The sequence below is a fragment of the Pholcus phalangioides genome, unplaced genomic scaffold, assembly GCF_987345545.1.
Source record: "Pholcus phalangioides strain wild (caught in Gottingen) unplaced genomic scaffold, Ppha-v1.0 ptg000010l_1, whole genome shotgun sequence".
NCBI lineage: Eukaryota > Metazoa > Arthropoda > Arachnida > Araneae > Pholcidae > Pholcus > Pholcus phalangioides.
Genome location: NW_028301603.1, coordinates 11,960,848 through 11,987,068, shown reverse-complemented (window position 1 = coordinate 11,987,068; position 26,221 = coordinate 11,960,848). Strand labels below are relative to the sequence as shown.

General features: G+C 39.2%; 2 protein-coding genes across 3 annotated transcripts in view; one reads left to right on the top strand and one right to left on the bottom strand.

Annotated features, from left to right (window-relative positions):
• The window catches only part of LOC149080928 (endothelin-converting enzyme 2-like), a 312,513-nt gene that overhangs the window by 247,940 nt on the left and 38,352 nt on the right, over positions 1–26,221 (top strand). For both annotated transcript variants that reach the window (XR_016193399.1, XM_089237622.1), the window contains exons 9-10: positions 24,594–24,730; positions 24,865–25,096. Coding sequence is in view for 1 of the 2 variants with exons in the window: in XM_089237622.1 (XP_089093748.1) it covers positions 24,594–24,730; positions 24,865–25,096 (369 nt within the window). In the remaining variant the exon portion in view is untranslated. The remainder of the gene's footprint in view (positions 1–24,593; positions 24,731–24,864; positions 25,097–26,221) is intronic.
• Positions 1,425–4,817, bottom strand: LOC149080929 (uncharacterized). The gene is made up of 3 exons (XM_089237299.1): positions 4,774–4,817; positions 3,595–4,008; positions 1,425–1,619 (listed from the first exon to the last, which is right to left on the bottom strand). The coding sequence occupies exons 1-2, from the start codon at positions 4,786–4,788 to the stop codon at positions 3,616–3,618; spliced, it is 408 nt and encodes a 135-aa protein (XP_089093425.1). The 5' UTR covers positions 4,789–4,817; the 3' UTR covers positions 1,425–1,619; positions 3,595–3,615.

Here is a 26,221-nt window from a genome sequence, read left to right as displayed (position 1 = left end):
AAAATTTAGGGAATTTTTGTTTCATTATGGTATGATTATGTTGTCTAAGGAGGGTGACTTCCTCAGTCCTACTTTTTTAAGCCTGTTTTTTCCTGATTTTTCTAATTTTTTCAGTGGAAGCCCTGCTAACAGCTTACCAGCTTTCAGTTTCGCATTGTTAGAAATGATGTTCGAATTCTTCTCAGGCTCGTGATTATGGTTTGAACACAATTTCAAAAATACCGTCAAATTTTCTTCCCAATACATTCTTTGCATTACAATTGCGTTTAACGCTTCTCCAGGTTTCTTGAATTTCATATTCGTTATAAACTTTGTAATTTTCGGGAACTCTTTAACCATCTTTGATCTACTACAGATAAGATAATGTTCGGTGAATCTTATCTATCCCCCCATCCCATGCAGATAACCCGTCTGATAAGAGGGGGGGGGGGTCAAGTGCAATTGACCCTCGGAATCGATTGACAGCTTTTGCGGGCAGCGAAACTGACCCTCGTCCGAGGGAACTAACCAAATTTTAGGCCGAAAACAACGGATCTGGTTCCCTAGACGAAAAATCTCAAGAAGAATAAGCAACAATTACTCATCCTGAAAAAAAAAACAATAGAAGGTAGAAGGTGAGAGAATGGTAGCGAAGGGTGACCATACGTCCCGTATTTCCCGGGACAGTTCCGGTATTTTCTGTTTTTTTGGCCGTCCCGACTTTTTGGCAAAAGTGTCCCGGTTTTTCCCCGTATTTTACACGAAGCCTACTTGAATTTTTATTCTCTATTAAAGTCAAAGATTGACATTATTTTTCAACTCAGAAATTATTTTATGATAATTACTACTGTATATGAGAATATTAATCTCCCACATTTGCCATGGTGAACGGTTTTTTTTCGTGGAATACATTTTAATCCACTGCTACTTGTAGTAATGCATCCTTTCCCGCCATTGTGATTTTCCGTAATCTCAACAATATTTGGCAACTTTGCTTGGTTTTGGCGATAATTAGCGATGTCCCGTATTTTACCGTATTTGGAATCCCGATGTCCCGTATTTCTCTAGAAGAAATAGGGTCAGTCTATGGTAGCGTCATCTTTGGCACTCGTCGCTGCAGACACTATCGTCAAAAAGTAACTGTCCTGAAACTTTTCGTGCAGACGGTATACATAGGAACAGCCCATAACTACACTAATATTTCGAAATTATTATTCAGTGACTTCGATTACTTCCTCGAGCGTTCTTATCCCTCTGATGTCATTATAAATAATTATCCAATAAAGCTACAAATCAACAGATTTGTCCAAACACAAAAAAATCAGAAACAAATATTGATTTTTATTCAACAAATTTACATCTAATTTAACGAGAACCAATTTCATTATAATGTCCACAAATCCTCAAAAGCCTTTCATCTCTGAGAGAGCGAAAGGGGGGAAAAATAAAAAGTCATTAATTTAAATATGATTTGAAGGAGAAAATTTTGTTGGAGAAAGAGGGGGAAAAACAAAAATTAAGAGGGAGGGAAAAAAATCGTTTTTCCCCGAAAATTAGTTCCGAAATTTTCCATCTCCTTAGGAGATTGAACGGAATCCTATTTAGAGAAATCCTGCTTGATTGAATCCGGGAGATGAAATCTGGAAGGAAAAAAAAAAAGAAGAAGGAAATAGAATTATTTTATTTATTCGGACGTTAATGAAGTCTATAATAGCTTTAAGGCTGAACGCAATCAAATTTTCGATCACGTGCCCAGGAAATTAGGAAATTTCCAGAAAAGAAATTAAAAAAAACACACAATATTTTCGCGGGAAATTATGTGGACTTGATTAAGGCCGAAGAGCAATAAGCGGTAATTTCGCTTCCAATTGTTACCATTAAAAGCAATAATAATTTTCGAAATTTGTCTCTTCACCACGTCACAAGTTGACTGGAAATTTTCTTTATTTCTTCTGAAGTAAATTTTTTTTTATCGTCATATCAGGCTGAGGAGTGAAGCCTATATAGTGACTGTATTAGCGGTTTTCAGACTGTATAGCGGAATTTTATCGAAAATCCATGCACGTCGGGGCAGGGGTGGTCCTTAACCTTTATCCGCCGCGACCCGAAATCCAACTGCTTAATCAACTTCTCGACCCGTCGGTCTATTTTCAATTTAAAAATTCTTATTAAATATTTCTGATTAACAAACAGTTCATTTCTCGAAATCAGAGAAGCTAGTCTAGGGTGTCTTATCAATTGAGCCAAAGGGGCCTGAGCGCAGGGCCCCTCGATCAAACGGAGGGGGGGAGGGGGCAAATTATTTAAAGCTTTCAGTGCGATTCTGAAATTATCTTTTTTCATTAATTCTGGAATCACTTCTTTCATTAGTTCTGGAATCACTTCTTTCATTAATTCTGGAATCACTTCTTTCATTAGTTCTGGAATCACTCCTTTCATTAGTTCTGGAATCACTTCTTTCATTAGTTCTGGAATCACTGCTTTCATTAATTCTGGAGTCTCTTCTTTCGTTAATTCTTAATTTTCATTTATTCTCGAATTATTATTTCTTTTCATTAATAAGTTCAGTTTTCATTAATTCTGGAATTTTTCTTTCATTAGTTTCAAAATTTTCATCACGCCTGAAATTTATTAATGCTTGTGCAACTCGTTTTCATATATATAAATTTCAACATTCCTGTTCATGCCATAATAATTTCCTGTTATTATCGATGCCGATTTCTCCCAAAAAAGTGCTGTGTATAAAAGCATGGCTCAAGATTGCCCCGAAAATTTCTGGGTCGCAGCGCAGCCCGGGCCGGTAAAATCGTTAAGACGGCTCTGAAACCAATGGCGCAATAAATTTATTTAATTCAGCTATAAGTGGATTCAAACGTACGGCACTACCGCATTCGTATCAAACTTATTACAAATTATCGGTGTTCAGAAAACCTAAGCGGCTCGTCAATGGTAATTCCCAAATCGGTGACCTTAGTTGCATCCGGGATAGTAACACCATTCAACTCGTAAGAGAACCGTGGGTTGTTCGAACCAATGCACTTGCCAACGCTATACGTCATGTTCCATTCATTTGCCCCCATGCTGCATTCCTGTTTAAGTTGCTCTGGAGCAACTCCCTATCGGAGCTGGATAGGGGGGCACGATGATGATGATGATGTCAATTCATATATACATTAGATCAGTCGACTTCATCTTTCCCGCGCGTGGCGGGGCCCCTCTTACAGGGCCGTTTTAAGAGCATCGTGAGCCCCCGAGTACAATGATTTTTCCTGAGGTCCTATCTGACGCAAAATTATTTTTTGCTCCACAATCTATATGCTTAATCTATAAAACCCTCTGCCAGATCTCATTATCACGAGCACCCTCCCCCCTTTCCGAGGCGTGCCCGGTTAGGCCCATGCGTTTAGATGGCGTTGCCCTCTTACTACCGCATCTGTCTCATAAACCATGAAGGAGGCTCTGGACTATTTACAGTACACAGTCAAACCCTCCGTTTAAGGGACAAAATGTTTGGTCCCCATGGGTGCCCGGTATAAAGACATTACGCTGCACCTAATTTTAGGACTAGAAAATGAAAAGAAATGCGATTAATAAATGATTCTCAAAGAGCTTTACCTTCTCTAGAATTCACTTGATTTAGAAGTATCCTCCGTAGTATCCACCGAGTCCGTATCCGACAGGTCCCAGACCACGTACTTTAGCGTCTTCCCTGCTGTCGTATCTGGATCCGTGGGCTCCGATGCCTCCGACGGCTCCGAAACCGGCTCCGTATCCACCACCAAGACCGTAACCGGCTCCGTATCCACCACCAAGCCCGTAACCACCGTAATATCCACCGTAGCCGAGTCCGCCATAACCGAGTCCGAGTCCTCCATAGTATCCGGCTCCGAGTCCGTATCCGTATCCGAATGGCTGTGCCTTACGGAAGTACCTGGAGCTAACTCCGTGACCGTATCCGTGGATGCCACCGTGGTAGGTGACGTCAGCGGTGGCAGCAGCGATGGCGGCCATGGCCAAGACGAGGAGGATCTTGAAAATGAAATTTATGTTCCAAAATTGATTAATTACAAGTTGTACTTCACATATAGAGGAACATGAACCGCGGGCAACAGCCAGGGATTGTTAATTCTTTTTCCAATATTACTACCATTACACACTTTCGAAAATATGATTATCATTGACCACTACTATTATTAACAACCTTATATGAGATTCAAATTTTAAAAATTTCTAAATTTAAAATTTAATTTTAAATAGGATTGAGTCAATCAAATCTCAACCTTTTGCTTCATTTCATGAGCCGAACAATATAATTTATTTCGAATCAATTTCTATTCAATTACATTGATGTCATGGTATTTTATCATTCGCGCAAGCTGTTTTTAATGAATTTCCTTTTGAAAATTTACACTAAAATTAATATCTAAAATATGTAAAACTTTATATCAGCATAGACTAGCACATACAATCAAGAACATGTGTAAAAACATTTGAAATAAATCAATAATTATAAATAGAATTTTTAATGATATCTCTATAAGGCCGGTATTACACTATAAAAGTTTGATAAAAGTCCTTTTATAAAACTTGAAAAATGCATCCAATAAAGTCACCGATTGCATTTTCTAGAATGTAACCAATAACCTTATTGGTTAGATTTTTCAAGTTTTATAAAAGGGAATTTTATCAAACTTTTACAGTGTAGTACCGGCCTTAGAGGAATAGGTTACCATATAATTCACCCATGTTAAAAGGTATGAGACCCCCTCTTAAAACTCAAGCTTTAATACTTACAGCTGACTTGATCATTGTTGCAAGTAGATGTATTTGAGACTCGACTGTTGTTCTCAAACTGCCTCAACTAGGAAAACGTCCGACATTTTATACTCCCGGAGAACCAATCAGAAAACTAGTTACAAAGAAAAAATCCGCACCAACGGAGAATTATTGTGACATGTTTTTTCCCATGTTTCATTTACCATTGTTACGCTCTTTTGGCTCCTTGACCTTGGTTAATTTCGGTTATGGTATAACTTTCACTTTCCTTTCTTCGGTAGACACCATCAGAGCGTATCTAATACCGACAAGTTGCCGGTAAGGCATATAATTGACCTTAAAAACGGGCAATGGAAGGAATCCAAGCTACGCCGTTTTGTTTTCTTTGAAATATTTGGGTATTTATAATTACTCTTGCGCATTGGGACAAGCAACAAACACTTGTTGAACTCTGGTCATGGAGATCAATAATGACATACTTTTTTTTTTTCTCCTGCTGTTTGTTTGACCTTCATTGTTTTGGTTAGTTCTCATATCCATGGGCATATCCCCATATCCATGACCATGTGACTGGTCATGGATTGAAATATTCAAATTTGGGATTTTTTTTTATAAATTATATTCAAATTGGATTCATTTTGGGAATGGAATTTCTAAGAAAAGTGTCATTTTTAATTGTGTGTGTCTAGTTCCACTCGGAATGGCTAATTATTCTCCATAATTGTTACGCATTGTCAACAATGTGGCTATGGTTACCCGTTATTACGAGAGTGACTGCTATTATGCGTGGTTAAGGATATGGCACTGAATATTGTGCATTATTTTCAAGAATATTATTCTTAAAGATATTGTTATTAAAAATATCTCTGTGATAGTAGATAGTGTTAAGGATGATATTACCAATAATTCATGATAATGCATAATGTCAAGAAAATTTTTTTTTCAACATCGTGTGATAGTTGATAGTGTTAAGAATAATATTCTCAACAATGTGTGATGGGAAGATGATTTTAACAAGAATATTCTCAACAGTGCTGGGTGGTAGATAATGTAAAAACTTATATTCTCAACAATGAAATGGCAGTAGATATTGTAATGTAAATAATGTGTGTCAGTAGATAACGTTTTAAGTAATATTCTCAACAATACGTGTAGTAAATAATGTTGGAGTGATATTCTCAACTGTTTAAGAGGATAGATATTTTTAATAATAGTATTTCAAGCAACATTTCGATAGTCGAATTTAATATTCCCAACAATGTGTCATATTAGATATTTTTGATAATAATATTTTCCAACAATGCCCAATAGTAACATAACATAACATAATTTATTTGTCCCCAGTCAATTTCAATAATGCTATACAAATTAGAGTTTACAATTAAATTACATATTTACAATATTTGACAGAAAATGCAAAGAGAAAGAAAAAAATGTTTGAATGGACACGGTAGAAAATAGTTAATTCATAATATGGTGAAGAAAGCTGGGACAGGGAAGAGAGCAATAGCTAAAAGCTAGTAAAATGATCTCGACCCTATGACATCTTTGCTCTTGCGATACACGTAAATCTTCTTATTTCTTTTGACCTGAAAGAAAGATAAAAAGAACGAAGTATATCGGACAAATAGGTGCAAATATATTTATTTATTAAATAAAAAATGAATTATGGCAACCCAAAGCTAATGTAAGAGAATTTCATTCTACGCGTTTTTTTTTTTTTTCACTTTAATTCAATGGCAAATTTTTAAATAATACAGAGAAAAAGCTAGACAAAAATAACAATTAAAATAAATAGCATCTTCACTTGATGTTAACGATCCATATAACCAAATCGAATTATTGTTTCACTTAAATTTACCTGTCGGAATTATTTATTATTTGATATAGAAAATTTGATATCAGGATAAATTAATTTTTCATTGCGTAATATTTGTTTAAATTTCATTCAATGTCTTCCCAATCATTAATTTGTTAATGTGACATTGCTATTGTGGTACTTTGCTAACCACAGTTAATGAAAAAGAAGGAAAATTGCTTTCACCAACAAAGGAGTTTATCTCAGTTTCTGTGAAAAGTTCATAATTGTTTGTATAATTAGTTCAGAAGAAGGAGCCAGCAAAAAGAATTGATTTTTTAAGAAAGACCAAGCAAGTCACTTTACAAGGGTCATTGATGGGGGGGGGGGATATAAAAAAAGTATGGATAAAGTAGAGGTGCTGATAAGGACACGAATGGGAGACCCCATGCCGATTACAAAATCCGGTAATGTCCCTTCAACAGTTTGGTTATGGAGAACAGGTGTTTGAAAAAAAGAAAGAAAAAAAACCAGAATGTATAAAGGGAGAAACATTTACAAAGATTACAAACACATTACAAAGATTGGATTAAAAAAGAAAATAGTTTTTGGCGAGAGGAGAGGGAGGGGGTGAAGGAAAAGAAAACCTCTTATCAGTGATAACAAGTGCTTTTGTACATATGTACAGACGAGCACGCGCGAACTGTTCATTCCAAGGGATTTTCATCCAGAAGATGGTTAAATACAGTCATTTTGAACACTGCTAAGGATTTATTTAGTACAATGTGATGTGATGGAAAACAGTAGATAACATTAAAAATAGTGTTCTCAACAATATGTAATTCTATATAATGTTGAAATTTTCCAGATGATTGTTTACGAGGTGCATGTACGGCTTAGTAATATAGTATAAAATGCTGTAAATGATATGCTCAACAATGTGCAAGCAATAGGAGATATTGTTGAGAGTGATATTCTCAACAGTGTGTGATAGATGATGTTAAGAATAAATATTCTCAACAATGTACGACAGTAGATGATATTAATGTTAGTACTTTCAATAACACGTGATACTAGAATAATGCTAAGAATATTATTCTCAACAATGAGTGATAGTAGATATAGCTAATAGTATAACATTGTTATAATAATATGCACTAATAGAATGTTGTTAAGAAAAATATTCTCGAACAATTTACTATAGTAGATGTTGTTAATAATAGCATTCTAAATAACATCGAATAGTAGATAATGTTAATAATAGTATTCTCAACAATGTGCGATAGTAAATATAGTGTTAAAAATGATATTCTCAACAATTTATGACAGTGGAATGTGATATTCTAAACTATGTGCGAGCGACGACAAATTATGTTGAGAGTGATATTCTCAACACTGTACGATAATGGAATTTGGAATTCTGTTATCATGGGGCTCAATAATGTCATACTTTTTTTTACTTGTTTGGAATCCATTGTTTTTATCAACTGTTATATTTCAACTGGATTGATCTCGGAATGGAATTTCTATACGAAAAATCATTTTGGAACTATGAATATAGTTTCGCTCATAACAGAATATTGTTTTTAACAATTATGCATTGTTAACAACATGTCTACTATTGTTAAAGATATGGTTACTGCTGCTCATTGTTAGGAGTGTGACTGCTATTATGCGTAGTTAAGGACATACTGTACCCGATGTTTAAAAATTATTAAGAATAATGTTCGCAACAATGCGTGATTTTTGATAATGTTAAGAATGCTATTCTATCTCAACAACGAACGACGGTATATGATGATAAGAATAATATTCTCACAAATGTTCACAGTAGGATCTGGTTTCTCAACAATGTGCGATAATGTTAACAACAGTATTATCAACAATTTGTGATTATAATATAATGTGAAGAACAATCTCAAAAATGTGTCATAGTAGATATTGTGAATAATAATAATATACAAAATTTTTGAGGATATCGTTAAGAATGATATTCTCAACAATGCGTGTTAGTAGATAATGTTAATAATAGTATTCTTAACAATGCGCGATAGTATATAATGATAATATCAGTATTCTCAGAAATGTGATAGTAGATAGTGTCAAATATATTATTCTCCAAAATGCGCAAAAGTAGAATGTGATATTCTCAACACATTGCGATAGTATATAACGTTAAGAATGATGTTCTCAACAATGTGTGATAGTAGATAATGTATTAGCATAACATTGTTCTCAACAATACCTGAGAGCAAATAATGTTAAGAATAATCTCAATACTACATGATAATTAAATATATTTTAGAGAAAAACATTCTGAAAATGCTTGATAATAGACATATCTTTTAAGAATGAAATTTTTGACAATGTGCGAGAGTAGATATTTTGAAAAATGCCATTGTTGACAATGTGTGAAGGTGAATAATGTTAAAAACGATATTGTCAACAAGGTATAATAGTTGACAGCGTTAAGATGATATTCTCAACAATGTGTGACGGTTGATAATGTCAAGAACATGTTTTCAACTATGCTGATAGTGGATAAAGAATTTAAATAATTTTATTCTCTCAACAATGTGGAAGTGTCGATAATGTCAAGAAAAATATTCTCAACAATGTGTGATGGTAGATAATAGCATTCTAAAAAGGTGTTTCTTAACCTTTTTTGGCCAATGTCCCCTTTGAACCACATTTTATTTTCTGGTGGGCCCCTTGTCATATCCAGGGGGCCCCACCCTCATCCAGGAAAGAAAATCCTTCTTACATACTAAATTAAAATAAACGGAATTTATAATCAATAAATGAGGTTGATATCTGGACACATGGGCCAGGCAAGGATCGGGAGGGGGGGGGGTCGATAGGATGGGGGGGGGGGCAATCAGCCCTCCCAGGAACCGTTTTGTATGGGGAAAATTGGTCTGTCCTGTAAAATACGGGAAGATAAAATGACATAAATCCCCTACATTAGACTCTGGATTCGCGCCTACCATGGGCTACAATTCAGTGGGCTTACTTCTTGGAGGGAGGGAGGGTGGAGGGGTTACGTCATCTCAACATCATCGGTCCCCGAAGTTCTGGGGGCCCCATATACAGCTGGAAGTAACTACTTATATATTTATATTAGGGAGGCTCTGCCCCCCCCCCATCTTCACAGCATATCTTGTTTACTTCGTCCCCCTTCATCGGAGTGTTATGAAAAGTGACATGTCAAAACTCCAGCTTACTGACGAATTTTACAACAAAAAACAAATGTGATTCATCAAGTGCCCCCCAGAAAACTTCCCCATGAGCGTCCCCACACTAGAGACTGGAGCCCAGTTGAACCTCGAAAGATTTTCACTTATATTCATTTCACCAACAAATAAATTCCAGGTTCCCCCACGCAAGGATCCGGGACCAATTCGCAAAATTTTAGATTCCAATTCATCCAGGGCTCCGAAAATGAAACCTGTCAACTTTTCCACATGGGGGCCCCCAACCTGGAAGCTTGTCGGACATCCACTCTGTGAGGAAACACGAAGAATTTTCATTTGTATTCATTTTAACAAATAATAAAATCCAGGGCCCCTAACCAATTTCCCGGAACTGAGTTCGCATAATTTTAGTATGGCTCCAAACTGGCTTTATCTCGGGATACAGATGTTGCAAATTTTACAATGTTAAACAACAAAAAACAATGAGATTCATCCATTATTGGACATCCCTCCCCCCCCCCCCCATGAGGGCTCCGAAAAATTTTCACTTATATTCCATTTATCAACAAATAAATTCCAGGGGCCCCAATCCAGGAGGACCCGGGACCCAATTCGCATAATTTTAGATTGAAATTCATCCAGGGCCCAAAATGAAACCTTCCACATGGGACCCCGACATGGAAGCTTGTCGGACATCCCCTCTGCGAGGGCCACGAAAAATTTTCATTTGTATTCATTTCAACAACGAATAAAATCCATGGCCACCCAATCGAGGAGCCGGGACCCAATTCGTGGATTTTTATTGGGCCCTAGACTGTGTGTGTGTGTGTATATATATATATATATATATATCTTGTACTTCCACTATCGCAAAATTCTCAATGTTAAAGTAGCAAGAAAACAATGAGATCCGTCAAAATCCCCTGGAAATGAAACCTTTTAACTTCCCCATGAAGGTTATACACTATATGCAATGCGCCACGCCCTGGGTACCCTGCCCCGATGTGTTGCGAGCACTGGTATTGTTATTTAACTGGTAAGCTTATTACTCTTCCTACTATTTATTACTACTTATTACTAGAGTAGTAATAAGCTTCACACGCATTGGCTTGAGAATCCATGTTCGTTTGATTATATAGCATGTGCTACAGTAAATGTGAGAAATAGGTTATTATACATAATCGCCAATTGTCTCGCCAAGTTTGATAAATTTATCACTTGTACCGGCGATTATGCATAGGCTAATACCCGAGCTGGTAATGTACCCCCATTGGTAAATTTGATAAATACTAAAAAAATCATTACTTTTTTACCGGCGTTTATGCATAATAACCGGCAAATGTGACGAATTTGGTACGGTTTATCATGTTTATACCAACGGCGCTTGGGTTTCCCGTATGACCGCCGGTGTATATGATTTAGGCAAATTCATCAAACTTGCGAAAATGTGCGGTCATTAATCATAATAACCGGATTGATCACTCTTACCGTAACATATACGGGATGTCCAGTGGGTCGTAAAGTGGCCGTTCTCTCACCAACCGCTCGTCGTACGAGAGGTATGGGTATATTATACATATACACATACCTCTCGGCATGGCCCCCACAAGGGCAGGGCTGACAGGGGCCCGAACGATTCTTACCACTTTTTGAGATTTTCACGCTATAAAATAACCACAGAGGGGGGGGGCCCGTAAAAAAACTGATTTGGGGGCCCGCCAACTATCCCAGCCTGGGGCTCTGCTGCAGGATGTGAGGGGGCCAAGCCTCTTTGTAGATACACATAATTTATTCCCGATGGGTCAAACGGTGGTTCCCAATATATTCAAGAGTAAAATGAAAACTTCAAAAAAAAACGTAGCCATTGCATAGAAACAGGGCCTTTTCAAGTTTGTGATTTTATGTTACAGAATAGTTACCATTACGCAATATCGAGATTACGACGACCATTATCCATTGTTGCGAGTGTAAACGAGAAAATTACCAGAATTTTCACGCATAGCAGTAATAATAATAATGATGATCTAATAATTTTCGTAGCGGTTTTCCCCTCGCTCCAGCGAGAAAATTCACATCAATATTTTTGCGGAGAAAATCAACTTAAATAATGAAATTATGCAAATTCTCCCCCCCCCCCAAGGCTCCAAAATAGGCGGCGATGCAAGTTAACTTGTTGTTGATGACGAGCTCCTCCTCCTCTCCCACAAACTACTCTCTCTCTCTCTCTTTTTTACGGAAATTGTTATCGTTATCATCCTCGAACCCGAGTTAATTGGATGCTCAGAATATTAAGAGTGGGGGAGCCAAAAAATGCAAGTTTGTTCCTCCTGGAGTGCTTATTGAATCAATGGAAGTTTGTTGTTGCCATTTTTATATTATTTCAAGGAGCAACACTTAAAGTGGATGAACCTTCATTAGAGGGATCATTGAACACGCTACATTAATTAGCATTGTTATGAAACGAACAACAATCGCCCCCCACTTTTACTTATTTCTAGATTTTTGTTTACTTTTTTTAAAATTGTAAATTAACTCTGAAGAGCAAGTTGCCGTATTTTGTTTTTTAGTGGACCCGTATCCGCAACAAAAAGATTCTAATCTATATCTATAAAATTTATTTTCTGTGTGTGTGTTCTCTATACGAATCTACAATTTTGGATCGATCGTTGCCAAAATTTGCAAATGTACCAAATGGGACCCGAATTAGGCTACTTTAAAATTTCGTCAGAGCAGGGCAAGTGCCCCAAATTGACAGAAAAACTGTAGAGCAACAATGGTTTTTGGGCCTCAACAATCACTTTCCGAACGTTTACTTTGGTTACCGTGGTTCCCTAGCAATGCGTTTCAGACGTGCTGTATATGCCTTTACAATGGTTTGTCACTTCTCTAATCCTGTTAGTATATGTGTAATAGTTTATACCTTTGTAATGGTTTGTCACTTTTTCAGTCCTCTCAGTAATGAGGCTTTTTGAATAGACGCCATAATCATCATCAGCATCACTTTCAGGGTCAGCAAAGGATGATCCCCATAGAAATCAGTGTTGAAATTGCCGATTTTTATCGTAGAAATGCGAAAATTTAGTGGGATTTTCCACCAAATGAATCATTTTAGAAATTGTATCGAATTCTCGGTTTTTGAAATATTGAGTTCGCTTAGAGATATACGAAGCCCAGGAGATATTAAATATGAAGTAATTAGCCGAACCTACTTTTGAATTGGATATCCAGGCAATGACGTTGATTTCAACTTTTTATTTATATCTTCTCAAACATGAAAATTAATGTCTCCGTATTGTCTTTTAATGTTCAACTGCATAAATTCACATATATTTTAGGATGTTTTAAAATTAATTATGGTACGATAAAGTATATCGAAGTAATTCCACAGGTTAATTACTCATTTTTTGAAGCAGAAACAGGCAAATGGATAACTTGAAGTTCCGGGGGGGATCGAAATATCTAGCGACCCTTTAAAAAAAGAAAAATATATTATTTCTACGTTTCTTTAAATCTAGATTCGTTTCTTTCGTGAGTCGCGCAGGAAGTCACCATATTGGTTAACTTAGACACGGTTTACTCAAAGAAAGAGGGAGATATCACGTGATCCAAAAATTCTCATTGAAGAAAACCCGGGCTATATAGGAAAACTGGTCTAAACCTTATTTTTCCCAACCTTTTTTTGTCCCATCACCCCCTTCTTCAGAAATTTTTTTCTCCCATCGCCCCCCAACGCAATCTCACCCATATAGGGTCCTATGCTATACTATCTTTTCCTTTCGATATAACGTCCGTTTTCAATGGAACGATGGGGATCGTTGTAACGAGTGTTGAAGTTATTTTGTAAACTTATTCACCATGAAAAATGGTGCCTTTCTTATTCAGTTTTGTCCATAACCGATAAACGGGCAAAAATGAAATTTTATCGAAAAATATATGCCTTCTAGAAAATATTGATAATAATTATACAATATACACAGCAGTATGCATGGGGACAAACATATGAATGAACAGGAATTTCTGCTGCCATCTGTCGAATAAAACTGTTATAATTCTCCGAATGTAATTAGCAACAGGTTTTTGATATATGTACTACATAAAAAAAAAAAATATGACATGATATTGATTGTTATTTGAAAAATAATAATATTAATTTTATTTTCTAGTTTGCTTCAAAATGTTAACAGTTAACATTTACGTGCAGTAAAACAACGTTAGTATTACGAACTGATGTAGTCGTCCTCAACTTTCTGTGCTTACAATCGAAATTTCTTTAGCTTATGATCTTTTTATGGGAAAATGAAGACGGCTAATTTTTCAAGTTTTACTAATGTTACTTTACCAAATACAAATATCAACTGCTAAAATTTCAAAATGAATTTGATAATTCAATAACTATTATTATTTAAAAAATATTATCTGATGTTATACTGCATCAATTTTTTTCATTTGATGCATAAAACTAAAACCGTTTACGATTTTCCGTAAAAGAATTATAACAGTTTTATTCCATAGATGGCAGTAAAACTTCCAGTTCGAAGATTTTTCGGTGGTTCCCATTTATTGCCGTATTTATTATCGGCCTTCCACTCAGAAAAAGAATTCAACCGGGCCGCGAGCTTCCAAAGGTTGAGAACCACTGGCCTAGGGAGCTTCCAAGCATGTGAGTGACCTAAATAACTTGTAAGTGCGTGAGTGACCAAGAGAGTTTGCAAGCGTTCGAGTGATCTGGAGCGAGTTACCAGGTTAATGAATGACCAAAACCGTGATTTAAAGAGCAAGGTGAATGACCAAAATATGGACCCTGAGAGCTTTGCAAGCGTGTGAGTGACGTAGAGTTTGCTTTAAAAAAAGGGTTGCTTCATCAAAAAGGGTTTGCAAGCATGTCAGTGATCCAAAAGGTAGCCTAGAGCGTGTGCAAAGATGTGAGCGACCTAAAGTGTATGCAAGTAATCAAAACATTGTTCAAACATATCGGTGATCAAAAGAGTGGAACCAGGTCAGTGAGTGATCAAAAGAGTTTGCAGGAATGTCTGTAAATACAGCATGTGAGTGACCTAGTGCGTGTAAAAGCAAGTGAGTGATCAAAATAGTGCACAAACAGGTTAATGACCAAAAAAAAAAAAAAGAGTGTCCTAGAAAGTAAGTTAACTGGTAAATGAGTGACCTACAAAGTTTTCAAGCATTATCTGAGTAACATATAGAGTTTTCAAGCATTATCTGAGTAACATATAGAGTTTTCAAGCATTTGAGTGACTTGCATAGTTTGCAAGCATGTGAGTGGCCTACAGAGCGGGGGACCATATCGGTGAATGACCAGAAGAGTGCCCTAGAGCAGTGCTTCTCAACCTGAGGGTCCCCTTGCGGTCTTGGGATACTCCAAGGGGGGGGGGCACGGGTGAAAATCAAGTTGAAAAGGAGCCCTGACAGGCTACTGGGGAGGGGCGCTGTGAAAAATAAAATCAGGTATAAAGAAATGAGTGGAAACATGATAGGACAAAAGTACGATTCTGTCAACTCGTCTGATTGGATTTCCCTTCCATAATATAACTAGTAGTGAGTCTGACCACCACCGTCTCTGGCACTGCTGTATTGAACTTTGCTATGCACGCATGGGGATCATTTTTCACATGATTATAGACTGAAAACACTATACTTTTAGCTTGTGTTTCCATAATTACTGGGTTAAGTTAAGCATTAATGAAAGGAATGGTATAGATTGCCGTTGCTAGTTGTTGAGAATTGCAGAGCATTGAGCTCTCGTGTGTTTTTCATCAGGGTTTCTTTATATTCCAGAGATGTTGATCAGTCAGTGGCAAGATGGTTGTTTAAAAACAACCATTTCAGTAATTTGAAGTAATTCTTTTCTATTCAGCTATCGATGCGATTAATAGAATTACTGCAAATGTGTCTATGTGTCTGGTCTTGGCTCTAGCCAATAATTACCAATTTTTTTTGGTGGCCCTACACCACGCGTGATCAAGTATTTCAGGGGGAATGGCAATGAATACACCAAACGTTTCCTTCTTTTTTTAATATCCCACCTATGCAACGTACAAACCAAATGTGGTCGTGGCTCTCCGTTATACAAGAAAATTGTTTTCACGAATAGCATCGGAGCTTGTTCGACGCTGACGTAGTACTTGAATGCCTCCCCCCCCCCAACTCCATACACACACACACACGCACACACTACTCTGACGTGACGTGGTGAATCGAGATTCATGGGAATCCTGTGACGTGGAAATTCTTTGCTTCTGCCGTAAATATTCGCAGCTTGTTTTTTTGTCCACATCATGCAGTAGCATAGACGGAACGGTGGAGGATGGGGGGGGGGGTGGAGATCCGATATTCACGAACAATTGTATCATTAGCATACTCAGCAGGACGAGAGTAGGCAATTCCTCCGATGACCATGCACACCCTCGGTGAACCATACACTATCTCGTTCGGAGAGCACGTATCCGCTTAAGTACGGGGATCCAGCAAATTACTTAAGGGCAACGCATGTAACGAACTGTGAGTGGACACAAAACAGTTTAACCGACTCCCCTATAAGTGAGACAGAACGGGGGGAAGGGGTTCGATCTGTAGAGGCCTAAGAGGTAGAGAAGCAGGTCTATAGAGGACTTATCAATAGGGAGGGGAATGTTAATTCAGGTGGCCACAAACTAGAGGAAAGTTTTTCTATCTTTTGGCATTACCAGTTATGTTGCCACCAAGAATATTTCACATTTTTATAAAGGGTGAATGATGACGTAAGCATTATTCAAACCTCATCGCCTCCTCACTTGTCATCAAAAAGCAGAAAATCCTTTACCCCTCCCTATCGATGCTGACGTAATACTTGAATGCCCCCCACACAGTAACTCTGACATGATGTGGTGAATTGTGACACGTGGGAATTATGTGACGTGGGAATGATACTCCAGAATTCCCAGGAATCAGAATTCACTATGTCACTGACGTGACTTTGTCCCACGTCGCATCAGAGTAGTATAGCATCAGACTGAAACATTCTGGGCATGCTAGGAGCTTATCGTTTCTATCTGCGTGTGCTTTATCAGACTCAGAAATGAGCCGACCGAGTCGCAAATGGAAGAAGACACCTACGAACTCGACTGTGTTTTGTCAGCACCAGCTTTAGTACACTGTGCCCGAGTGGCATGGTGGTAAGATGCTCGTCTACCATCCTGAAGGTTGTTGTCAGGGTCTCGGGTTCGAACCTAAAGGAGGATATAGATAAGATATTTTCCCTAACGAACTCGAGGCGACCACCGATAGGCAGCGCCTTCACTTCCAATCCATCTCACTAATGGCAGTAAATTGCAATACAGCCAGAGTTGAAGTAGTCGGAGCTTTAGTACACTAAATCTACAGATACAAAAATGATCTAAGAGCAGGAAAAGGAGATTCTGGATATCTTTTTATTTCACACTGTGCACACAACCAACACCAGCTTCAGTACACTAAAGCTGGTGTTGGTTGCGTGCACAGTGTGAAATACATAGAAACATATTCAGTATCCAATTTCTCTGCAGATTTCTATTTATCCGATGTCGAAACTGTTAATTTTAGCCTTCAGAGTGAGAGTTTTTGGTTTTTTCGTAGCGCTCCATATTGCTTGAAAAGAAATCCACATCCTTAAATTTTAAGCCGTTTCTGGAACGAATTAAACGTTTTTCCGTACGCGTTTCGGCTAACGAAGATTTGGAGCATGATTTCTGGAACGAATTATCTTCGTTAGCCGAGGCATTGCTGTAATGGAATAGACATCAATGACGATCTAATGAAAGGAACGAAAAAAAGGAACGAAAATGGCCGTTTCTATTTATAGTTTCGTTTCCTACTTCACTTTCTCTCTCTCCCGGAATAGGATCGGACATAATATAACGCAATATATTGGACAGAATCGTCTTCCTCGAAGTGCCGGGACGTAAAGAAAAGATGAGCGATGGTAGAAGTGAGGTTTGTGTCGACGATGACCTGCCAATCAATCACCGATGATTCACCAAAAAAGAAAAAAAAAAGGGTGCTCTTTTCAGTCCGCAATCTTTTCCTCTGAACGAGTCGATAATATTGTGGCGAGAGAGTGCTCCCCTCACACCACACAAAGGCCATATATTACGGAAAGAATCGAAGAATGTCATTGGTCGTCGAAATGAAATGGGGAATCCCGTGGTTGAGGGAACCCATATCAGTGGGAAAAGAATATATATATATATATATAATCAAAAACGAAAATATCGATTCTCAAGTCAACGTGTGGAGCTTATTCCAACTCTTTCTCGGATCTACCAGAGACATGCCTTTACTTAGGGCTGTTTCATCTCTTCGATGTTGCGCTTGCCGCCTTGGCTCAGAGGACGTGGTCTCGGACCTGCGGTGTGACGTCACGGCTCCGCTTTTTTTTTTTTTACTCGCAGACGGCATCAGCCTTACAAAACGTACTGTATTGGGGAGGATTATTTGAGATTTTAGTTGCTAAATATATCTGAGTTCGAAGTGAGTGATCTCTCGTTTATGGTGATGTTTTAGGGCAGGGTTTCTTGATCTTTCTTCGCCCGTGGCCCCCTCTTTGAACCATATTTTTTTTCTCGTATCTCCCTTGTCTTACCCAGTCTTCGACCCTCATCTAGAAGCGAAATCCTTTATACGTATTGAATTGATTGTTTTCAGTGAATTTATACTGAACGAAAATTTTGCAAATGAGATTGGTCTCCAGACAACTGGGCTAGAATTTATGGAGCTGCCCGCTAATCCGAGTTCTATTCGGGACCGTCTCAACATCATGGGCCCCCCTAGGCAAAGTGATGCTATGGTTGTCCCGCACTTAGTTGGAAATATACAGCATACATATTCCCTATTTATTTTCAAAATTTATTGCACTATACAAAATATCACTAGGTGGGGTCACTTATGGACATAAGACCCCCCCCCCCCCGCATGACCCCTCACAATAAAGGGACTGACAGAGCTGCAGCCCAGTGGCCTGATATGGTTTTCATCATTTTTTTGTTTTTTTCACACTATAAGTTTAATACAGAAGGGTCTGTGAAAAATCGATCCGGGGGAATGCGAAAAAAATCCCATCCTAGAGAACCTGCTGCAAAATGTAGGCGGTGAGGCCTGGGTGGGTCCATGCCCTAAAATGGCCCTGGTTTTTATGGGTAGTTTTGATGGATTCTGTAAGTATACACTAATTAGTCACTAATATAAAAGCTTTATTTTATCACACCTTAATTTTTCTTCTCAGCTCTCTGCAGCCCTTCAAACCCCCTGTCATGGTCATTTTCTTCCGTGGCCCCTTGAAGTATCCCAGTACCACTAGGGAGCCATATGGCCCCCGGTTGATAGCCACTGTTTTAGGGTCACTGGTGTGAGCGGATGGTATGTTGTTATAATACATTTTTTTTGTTTCTTGTGTAAATCAGTGGTAAACGAATGTGAGTCCTTGTGCAAGAACGATTCTCGGAAGACAAAGGAAGTCGGGGACTTCCCTCATCATACTTTTTCCATAAAAACCCAGAAATTGCAAAATATGGGTGACCAAATGTAAAAGAGGCTCCAATTAGTAAACTGCAAGCACGCTTATATTTCCTTCCCATGTTTTCATGTTGCAGTTGTATTGGGAATAACGAAGTCAAAGGCTTTTTTAAAAGCCACATAAATGAAATCAAAAAAAGATAATTAAAATTTATCAGGAAAGTTCAGAAGATAATTGAAATTATCTCTGTCCCGAGTTGGCTTTCAGTCAGCCCAATAAGAATTAACTAACGTACGTGATTCGACTGAAATGGATCCAACACAAATATTCTTATAGTGGAAGTTCCCTTTTAAGCAAATGCAAATGATTATTTCAAAATTTTTAAATGGTTGGACGACCAGTGCCGTAACAGGTCATTCCTGTGCCCTGTGCAAGAATTTGCATTTTGGCCTATTCTTGCCCCCCCCCCCCCGTGCACCTGCCCTTAGTTACGGCACTGGGTTGGACGAGGCAAGCCAATAAAGATAAAGATACTAATGACGATAATCGAAAAGATAATTTTCCTAAGAATTCAGTGAAATGGGCGGTGCAGCGAGAGAGAGATCGCGCAAACTACCGTAGTAAACAATGTAGCAAAGTTTGAACACTCGGTTCTGCAGGGGAATGACGTCACGCGTGACGTCAACTAGTACCGACTCCGGCGCCTCATCAGATAGCCCTTGTTGCGCAATCATAGGATCTACAGGGTGTCCAGTAAGGGGGTCATTCAAGTATTACGTCAACATCGGGGGGGGGGGTTGTGGTTTGATAACAAGGGGAGGGGTGTTTGGATAATGCTTACGTCATCAATCACTCTCTTTATAAAAATATGAAATATTCTTAATGACATCTTATACTCGGTGTACCAGAAAATTGAAAAACCTTTCACTAGTTTGTGGGCACCTGAACTAACATCCTCCTCCTATTGATAAGTCCACTATAGAATCACTTTAATGATGCTCTAAATGTTCCGCGAATCCTTCAAGTGATCTGGAAATGTGTCTGAGCCGCTTAAGTGCTCTAGAAACATGTCGCGGGACACTTGAGTGCTCTGGAACTGTGCCGCAAATTACTAAAATTAAGTAATCAGTAAATGTGTCACGGGTAATTTGAGTGATGTAGAACCGTACTGGGGGGGGGGGGGAGATTAAAGAGCTCTAAATCTGTGCCACATGCCACTCAAAGGATCTCTAAATGTGCCACGGATCGCTTAAGTGTTTTGGAAGTGTCGCGGGTCATTTAAGCGATCTATAGATGTGCCGCTAACTTCATTTTCAGAAAATTAAGTTTTTGGGGCAGGCCATATCAGATAACCCCCAGGGCCATATTTGGTCCTCAGGGCAAGGACTTACAATATATGACTTAAAGGGGTGGGTAGCAATGAATTTCCTAAACACAAATGTTCAGTTGTTGGCCTGCAGATGGCATTGAAATTCACAGATATTGATTGTAATAACGTATAAAGGTATTTCATTCCAAAATTTCAATATTTTTTGCATTAAAAAATTAACTTTTTATCGTCTCGGGGCGCGCATGAGAGAGGGCGTTCGTCTGTGATTCCCCCGTTAACAGATAGGGGCGGCAGAGATGATGAAATTTTGCTCACATGGTGGGGGGGGGGGAGGGGTCAAAAATGGCTAAAAATTTGCTGACGTTATACTTGCACGGCCCCCCAAGTCCTGAAGCGGCCTTTGTCTCTTCAATCGTTCGTCGTACAGTTATGGCTCCAGTTTGAAAAATGCTCAAAATGTGTTCAAAGATCACTCTGTAGCAGTTTCGAGTGAAAACATGGCGCGTGCCGCCCTAAAATGAAATCCAAATTTCAGTATTAACATCCTGGCTGGGGAAAAAAAAAAATTCAATTATACGAATTTGTTGCCCTGTCTCTTCTGAGGCCAACAAAATAAATTTCACGTTTCTAAGTGAAATAGTCACTGATATAGGCTATTCAAATTCAAAAATGGGAGAAAAGGTGGGAAAGAACAGCATAAATGATGGGAAAAAACGTTGCCCTCATACTGTTCTTATGATGGGCAGTATCGCGGTGAATATTGCACTTAGGAACGTGGATTTTTTTTTTTTTTGTCTCAGAAGAGTGAGGGCAATAACTTTCCTCCCTCCACACACACACACACACAATTGGGTTTTTTAAAACGGGTGTTCATATAAAAATTTATATTGTTTTATTTTGTGACACACTGTATTTTCACTCTCGGAATGTCACAGAGTGATTTCTGAACACTTCCTGAGCATTTTGTAAATTGAAACCATACCTCTACGACGAGCGGTTGGTGAGAGAACGGCCATTTTAGGACCTACAGGACATCCTGTATATGTTACGGTAAGAGTGATCAATCCGGTTATTATGGATAATGACCGACCATTTTGGCATGTTTGATGAATTTCCTTCTGGCGGTCGTACAGAAAACCCAGGCGAAATGGGTATAAACATGATAAATCGTACTGAATTCATCACATGTGTCGGTTATTATGCATAACCGCCGGTAAAAGTGATAATTTTTTTAGTATTTAACAAATTTACCAGAAAGGGTACATTACCAGATCGGGTATTAGCCTATGCATAATCGCCGGTACAAGTGATAAATTTATCAAACTTAGAGAGGCAATTGGCGGTTATGCAAAATGCATAATAACCTATTTCTCACATTTACTGTAGCACATGCTATATAATCAAACGAACATCGATTCTCAGGCCAATGTGTATGTGTAAAGGTTATTACCACCCTCTCTCGGAAGAGTAGTAATAAGCTTACCAGTTAAATAAGAATACCAGTGCTCGCAACACACAGGGGCGGGTACCCAGGGTGTCGCATTGCACATATACCTTCGTGGGGGAAGTTAAAAGGTTTCATTTCCAGGGGACTTTGACGGATCTCATTGTTTTCTTGCTACTTTAACATTGAAAAATTTGTGATAGTGGAAGCCCAAGATACATACACACACACACACACAGTCTAAGGCCCAGTAAAAATCCACGAATTGGGTCCTGGCTCCTCGATTGGGTGGCCACGGATTTTATTCGTTGTTAAAATGAATATAAATGAAAATTTTTCGTGGCCCTCGCAGAGGGAGATGTCCGGCAAGCTTCCATGTCGGGGGCCCGATGTGGGAGTCGACGGATCTCATTTTGGGGGCCCTGGATGAACTGCGGTAAGAGTGATCAGTCCCGTTATTTATGAATAATGACCGACCATTTTGGCAAATATGATGAATTTCCCTAAATCATATATACCGGCGGTCATACGGAAACCCCAAGCGCCGTTGGTATAAACATGACAAATCGTACTAAATTCGTCACATTTGTCGGTTATTATGATAACCGCCGGTAAAAAAAGTGATAATTTCTTAGTATTTATTAAATTTACAAAAAAGTTTACATTATCAGCTCGGGTGTAAGCCTATGCATAATCGCAATTGATGAATTCAGCGAGACAATTGGCGATTATACGTAATAACCTATTTCTCACATTTACTGTAACACATGCTATATAATCAAACGAACATCGATTCTCAGGCCAATGTGTGAAGGTTATTACTACCCTTTCTCGGATATATATGTGAAGAAATGATGGCCACAGTAACGTCTTGGGAGAAGACATCGCCCCCTTGAGAGAAAGTTGCATTTCATAAATGGTTTTCTTCTCTTGTGTGGAGATGATATTCTCAAGGAAAATATCAAGATAATGGTGGGGGGGGGGGATATCATTTGGGGAAACTCGAGAAAGTGAGACGTATGAAATTTCTTGAAGTGCTCTTCTTTATGATGACCCCTTGAGGATCGACCCGTTTATGTACTTACCGTATTCGTGGAGCGTTTGTACTTACTCTGATGATGATAGGGGGGAGTTGCGTGTGTTGTGAATATTACTTCTATATATTTACCAAGTATATCACTGGGTATCGATCGCTGCCTCGGGGAATGGTCGAACGAGCCCGAGTTTAGATTCAATATTTATAGAGTTAATAATGATTGATTTTGTTCGTTCTGATAGAAGTTCGGGTGGAAGCAGCCCCGAGAACCACTAACGATCTGGTGCTTATGCACCCCGAAGGACCTTTAGCTATATTTTGATGCAAAGTAGCCATGCTGCCCGAGGAACCTCTAACAATTTGATGGTTTATGGCAATTATGCAGCCCCCCTGAAGAACCTCCAATTTTTTTATGGCGCATGGCAGCCAATACGCCCCGAGGAGCTGAAGAGGTTCTAATGGATGGCATCCAAGGAAAAGTGCTGCCATCCTTCTAACGGTTTGATGTCAGCCAGTGTACTCTGAGGAATCCCTGACAATGCGATATCGTATGGCAACGAACGCACCCTGAGGAACCTCTAACGGTTTGATGGTGTAATGGAAATTATGCACCCCTGAAGAACCTCCAATGGTTTGATGGCGTATGGCAACCAATACGCTCCCAGGAGCTCCTAATGGGTTGATGTCAGCCAATGTACTCTGAGGAACCTCTGACGATTCAATATCATATGGCAACGAACGCATTCTGAGGAACCTCCAACGGTTTGGTGGTGAAGGCCGCAAAATGTTGTGTTGAAGAGCAGTGGATCTTATCATCACCCTGTATGTCTGGTCGCGCGTGTCTGTGTGTGTGTGTCGAAGAAATGCTGCCATCCAGCTTCTGAACTGTGAATTAGAAATCGCTCCCTAATTTTGGACCAATTCGCATTGATACCCTGGAGAAAAGCTTTAGTTGACCACAACTTTGCGGATGTGGAACGAAATGAAAAGCTGATATGGCAACTGGAGTGATCATCTATGTCTAGTGTTTCTCAACCTGTCGTATAGGCTGCGTAGGTAACTTTGGTCGTGATATGAGCCGCCTCCTGCAATCATGATTCCGAAAGGCCCTTAGATGATAGCTTTTGTGTATTAGGGTCCTTCCTGAAAAAAAAGAAAGAAATATTCTCACCACAGCGAACGGCTGACCAACACCACTGCAAAGTCACATTTACCAACTGCCGAACTAGAAGTTAGATGGCAGCACTCAATGAACATTAATCATTTAATTGTTATCACAGAATCGAGTGGCGATGCCTCACATAAGCCACGCATCTTCCGTGTAATGGCCGATAGCCAAGAACCAGTTATTGCCGACAGAAGTAAACAAGGATATAATTCCCGCTAAATGGGTCTAGTGTGGGGGGTTTCGGTGCATTTCATTGGTGCGTCACGTCCGAGAAATAACCATTTAGGGACTGCAATTGCCTCCTAACGGCCCTTTTTTGTTGTTGTTGTATGTATTGCCCACTCGTTTATTTTATTTATTGCTATTATTGTTCTTTTCACGCAGATCAAATGGAACCTCCTGTTGGGATACGTGTTCGATTACATCGGGATGCCGATCGATGACCACGACTTTACTATTGTTCTGCACTGTGAGAAATACCTACGGGGTCTTGTCACGCTTCTTAACGAGACATCGCCAAGGTAAATTATTACGATTCTTTTTTTTTTTTTTTTACTGATAAAATCAATGATAATTTAATTATTGACTTGAATCGCGATGTTTTAACAAGTTTCCGAGTCAACTGGATCTTATTCAGCGCTCTTCTAATTTCTAGGACGACGGCGAATTATTTGACTTGGCGGTTTGTCGCCAAGTACCTGCCGTACCTGGATATCCATTTCCGTAGGTTGTACTATGACTTCAGGCGAGAGGTACCGAATATTTCCGAAGAGAGGTCGTTTTTCGCCAGGTGGAAGGAATGCGTCAATTTGGTGAACGACGGGTTCGGGATGGCCTTGGCTTCGTTGTACGTCAAGCGAGAGTTCAACGAGGAAATCGAGAAAGAGGTCGGTTACAATTTTGAGATCTTCCACTTTGTACATCAGCCAAATATGTACAGGGTGTCCCACTAGCTATCGAACCTGGCATCTTCTTTTCTATACCAATAAAGATAATGCAACAACTAGCCATAACTAGCCGGATTTGGGTTGGCACTGGCTTCTTCTTAATTGTTATTTCGCAAAATTCGACATTTCGTCGTGATTTGGCGTCCTATAGTGTTAGCAGTGGGCTGGAAACACAATGTTCGTCAAGGTATATAAACGCTGTAAACTGCATTTTCGAAAATGCTTGCGTGAATATGCCTTGGATTGTGTTCACTTAGACCAAGTACATACTAGAACGAAGAGGTTCGCGATACAAGAATTACGACTAGGAAAGAAAAATTGCGTAGGGTTGAAGGAAGAGGTTTCGCACATAGTCAAGGAGGACAAACAAAGAGAAACCCACCGGAGGGACTTCTAAAATGTACGGGTGTGATGATGATGATGATGATTGCTCCGCAGAAACTCATTTTCTTTTAGAGAGGGAAAGAAAAAAAAGATTAAGAGAGAAACGGACCAATCAGCAGACCGAGGTGAACACTGAATAGCAAATACAAATACAACGCCACAACAGGCAAATTGCCCAACGAGGTGGCTGACTTAAGAACATCATGGATCCCCGAGCCATTTTTTGGAGGCCCTACCTACTACTGCTACACCACACATGCACTCCCCCCCCCCACCCGCGGAACCCTCAACGAATCGGTACATGCGGGAATGTTCGTGTACGTGTAGTGCAACCTGACGTAAAGTTTGTTTCTGTGTAATGCTTGTTATGTGTAGTGCTGCCATCTGCCACCAGTTTTTCTAACTATGAGTGAAGTGTTATGGTTGAATGATTTACCGTTGTAGGACTGTTGCTCTCTGTGGCGAGACTTTTTAACGGGGAGATCGGCTCGCATTTGCGCCTTGAAGTTGGGAACCACAGAAAACCAACTTCAGCCGACCACCACTGTGGGGTTCGAACCCGGATTGTCGCATCGCGAGTCCGTCACTATAACCACTCGACCACCACAGCGGCAAAGAATTCGAGTGGGATTACATTGATATTCGAACCCCCAACCTTCAACTCGCCAACCCCGTATTCTA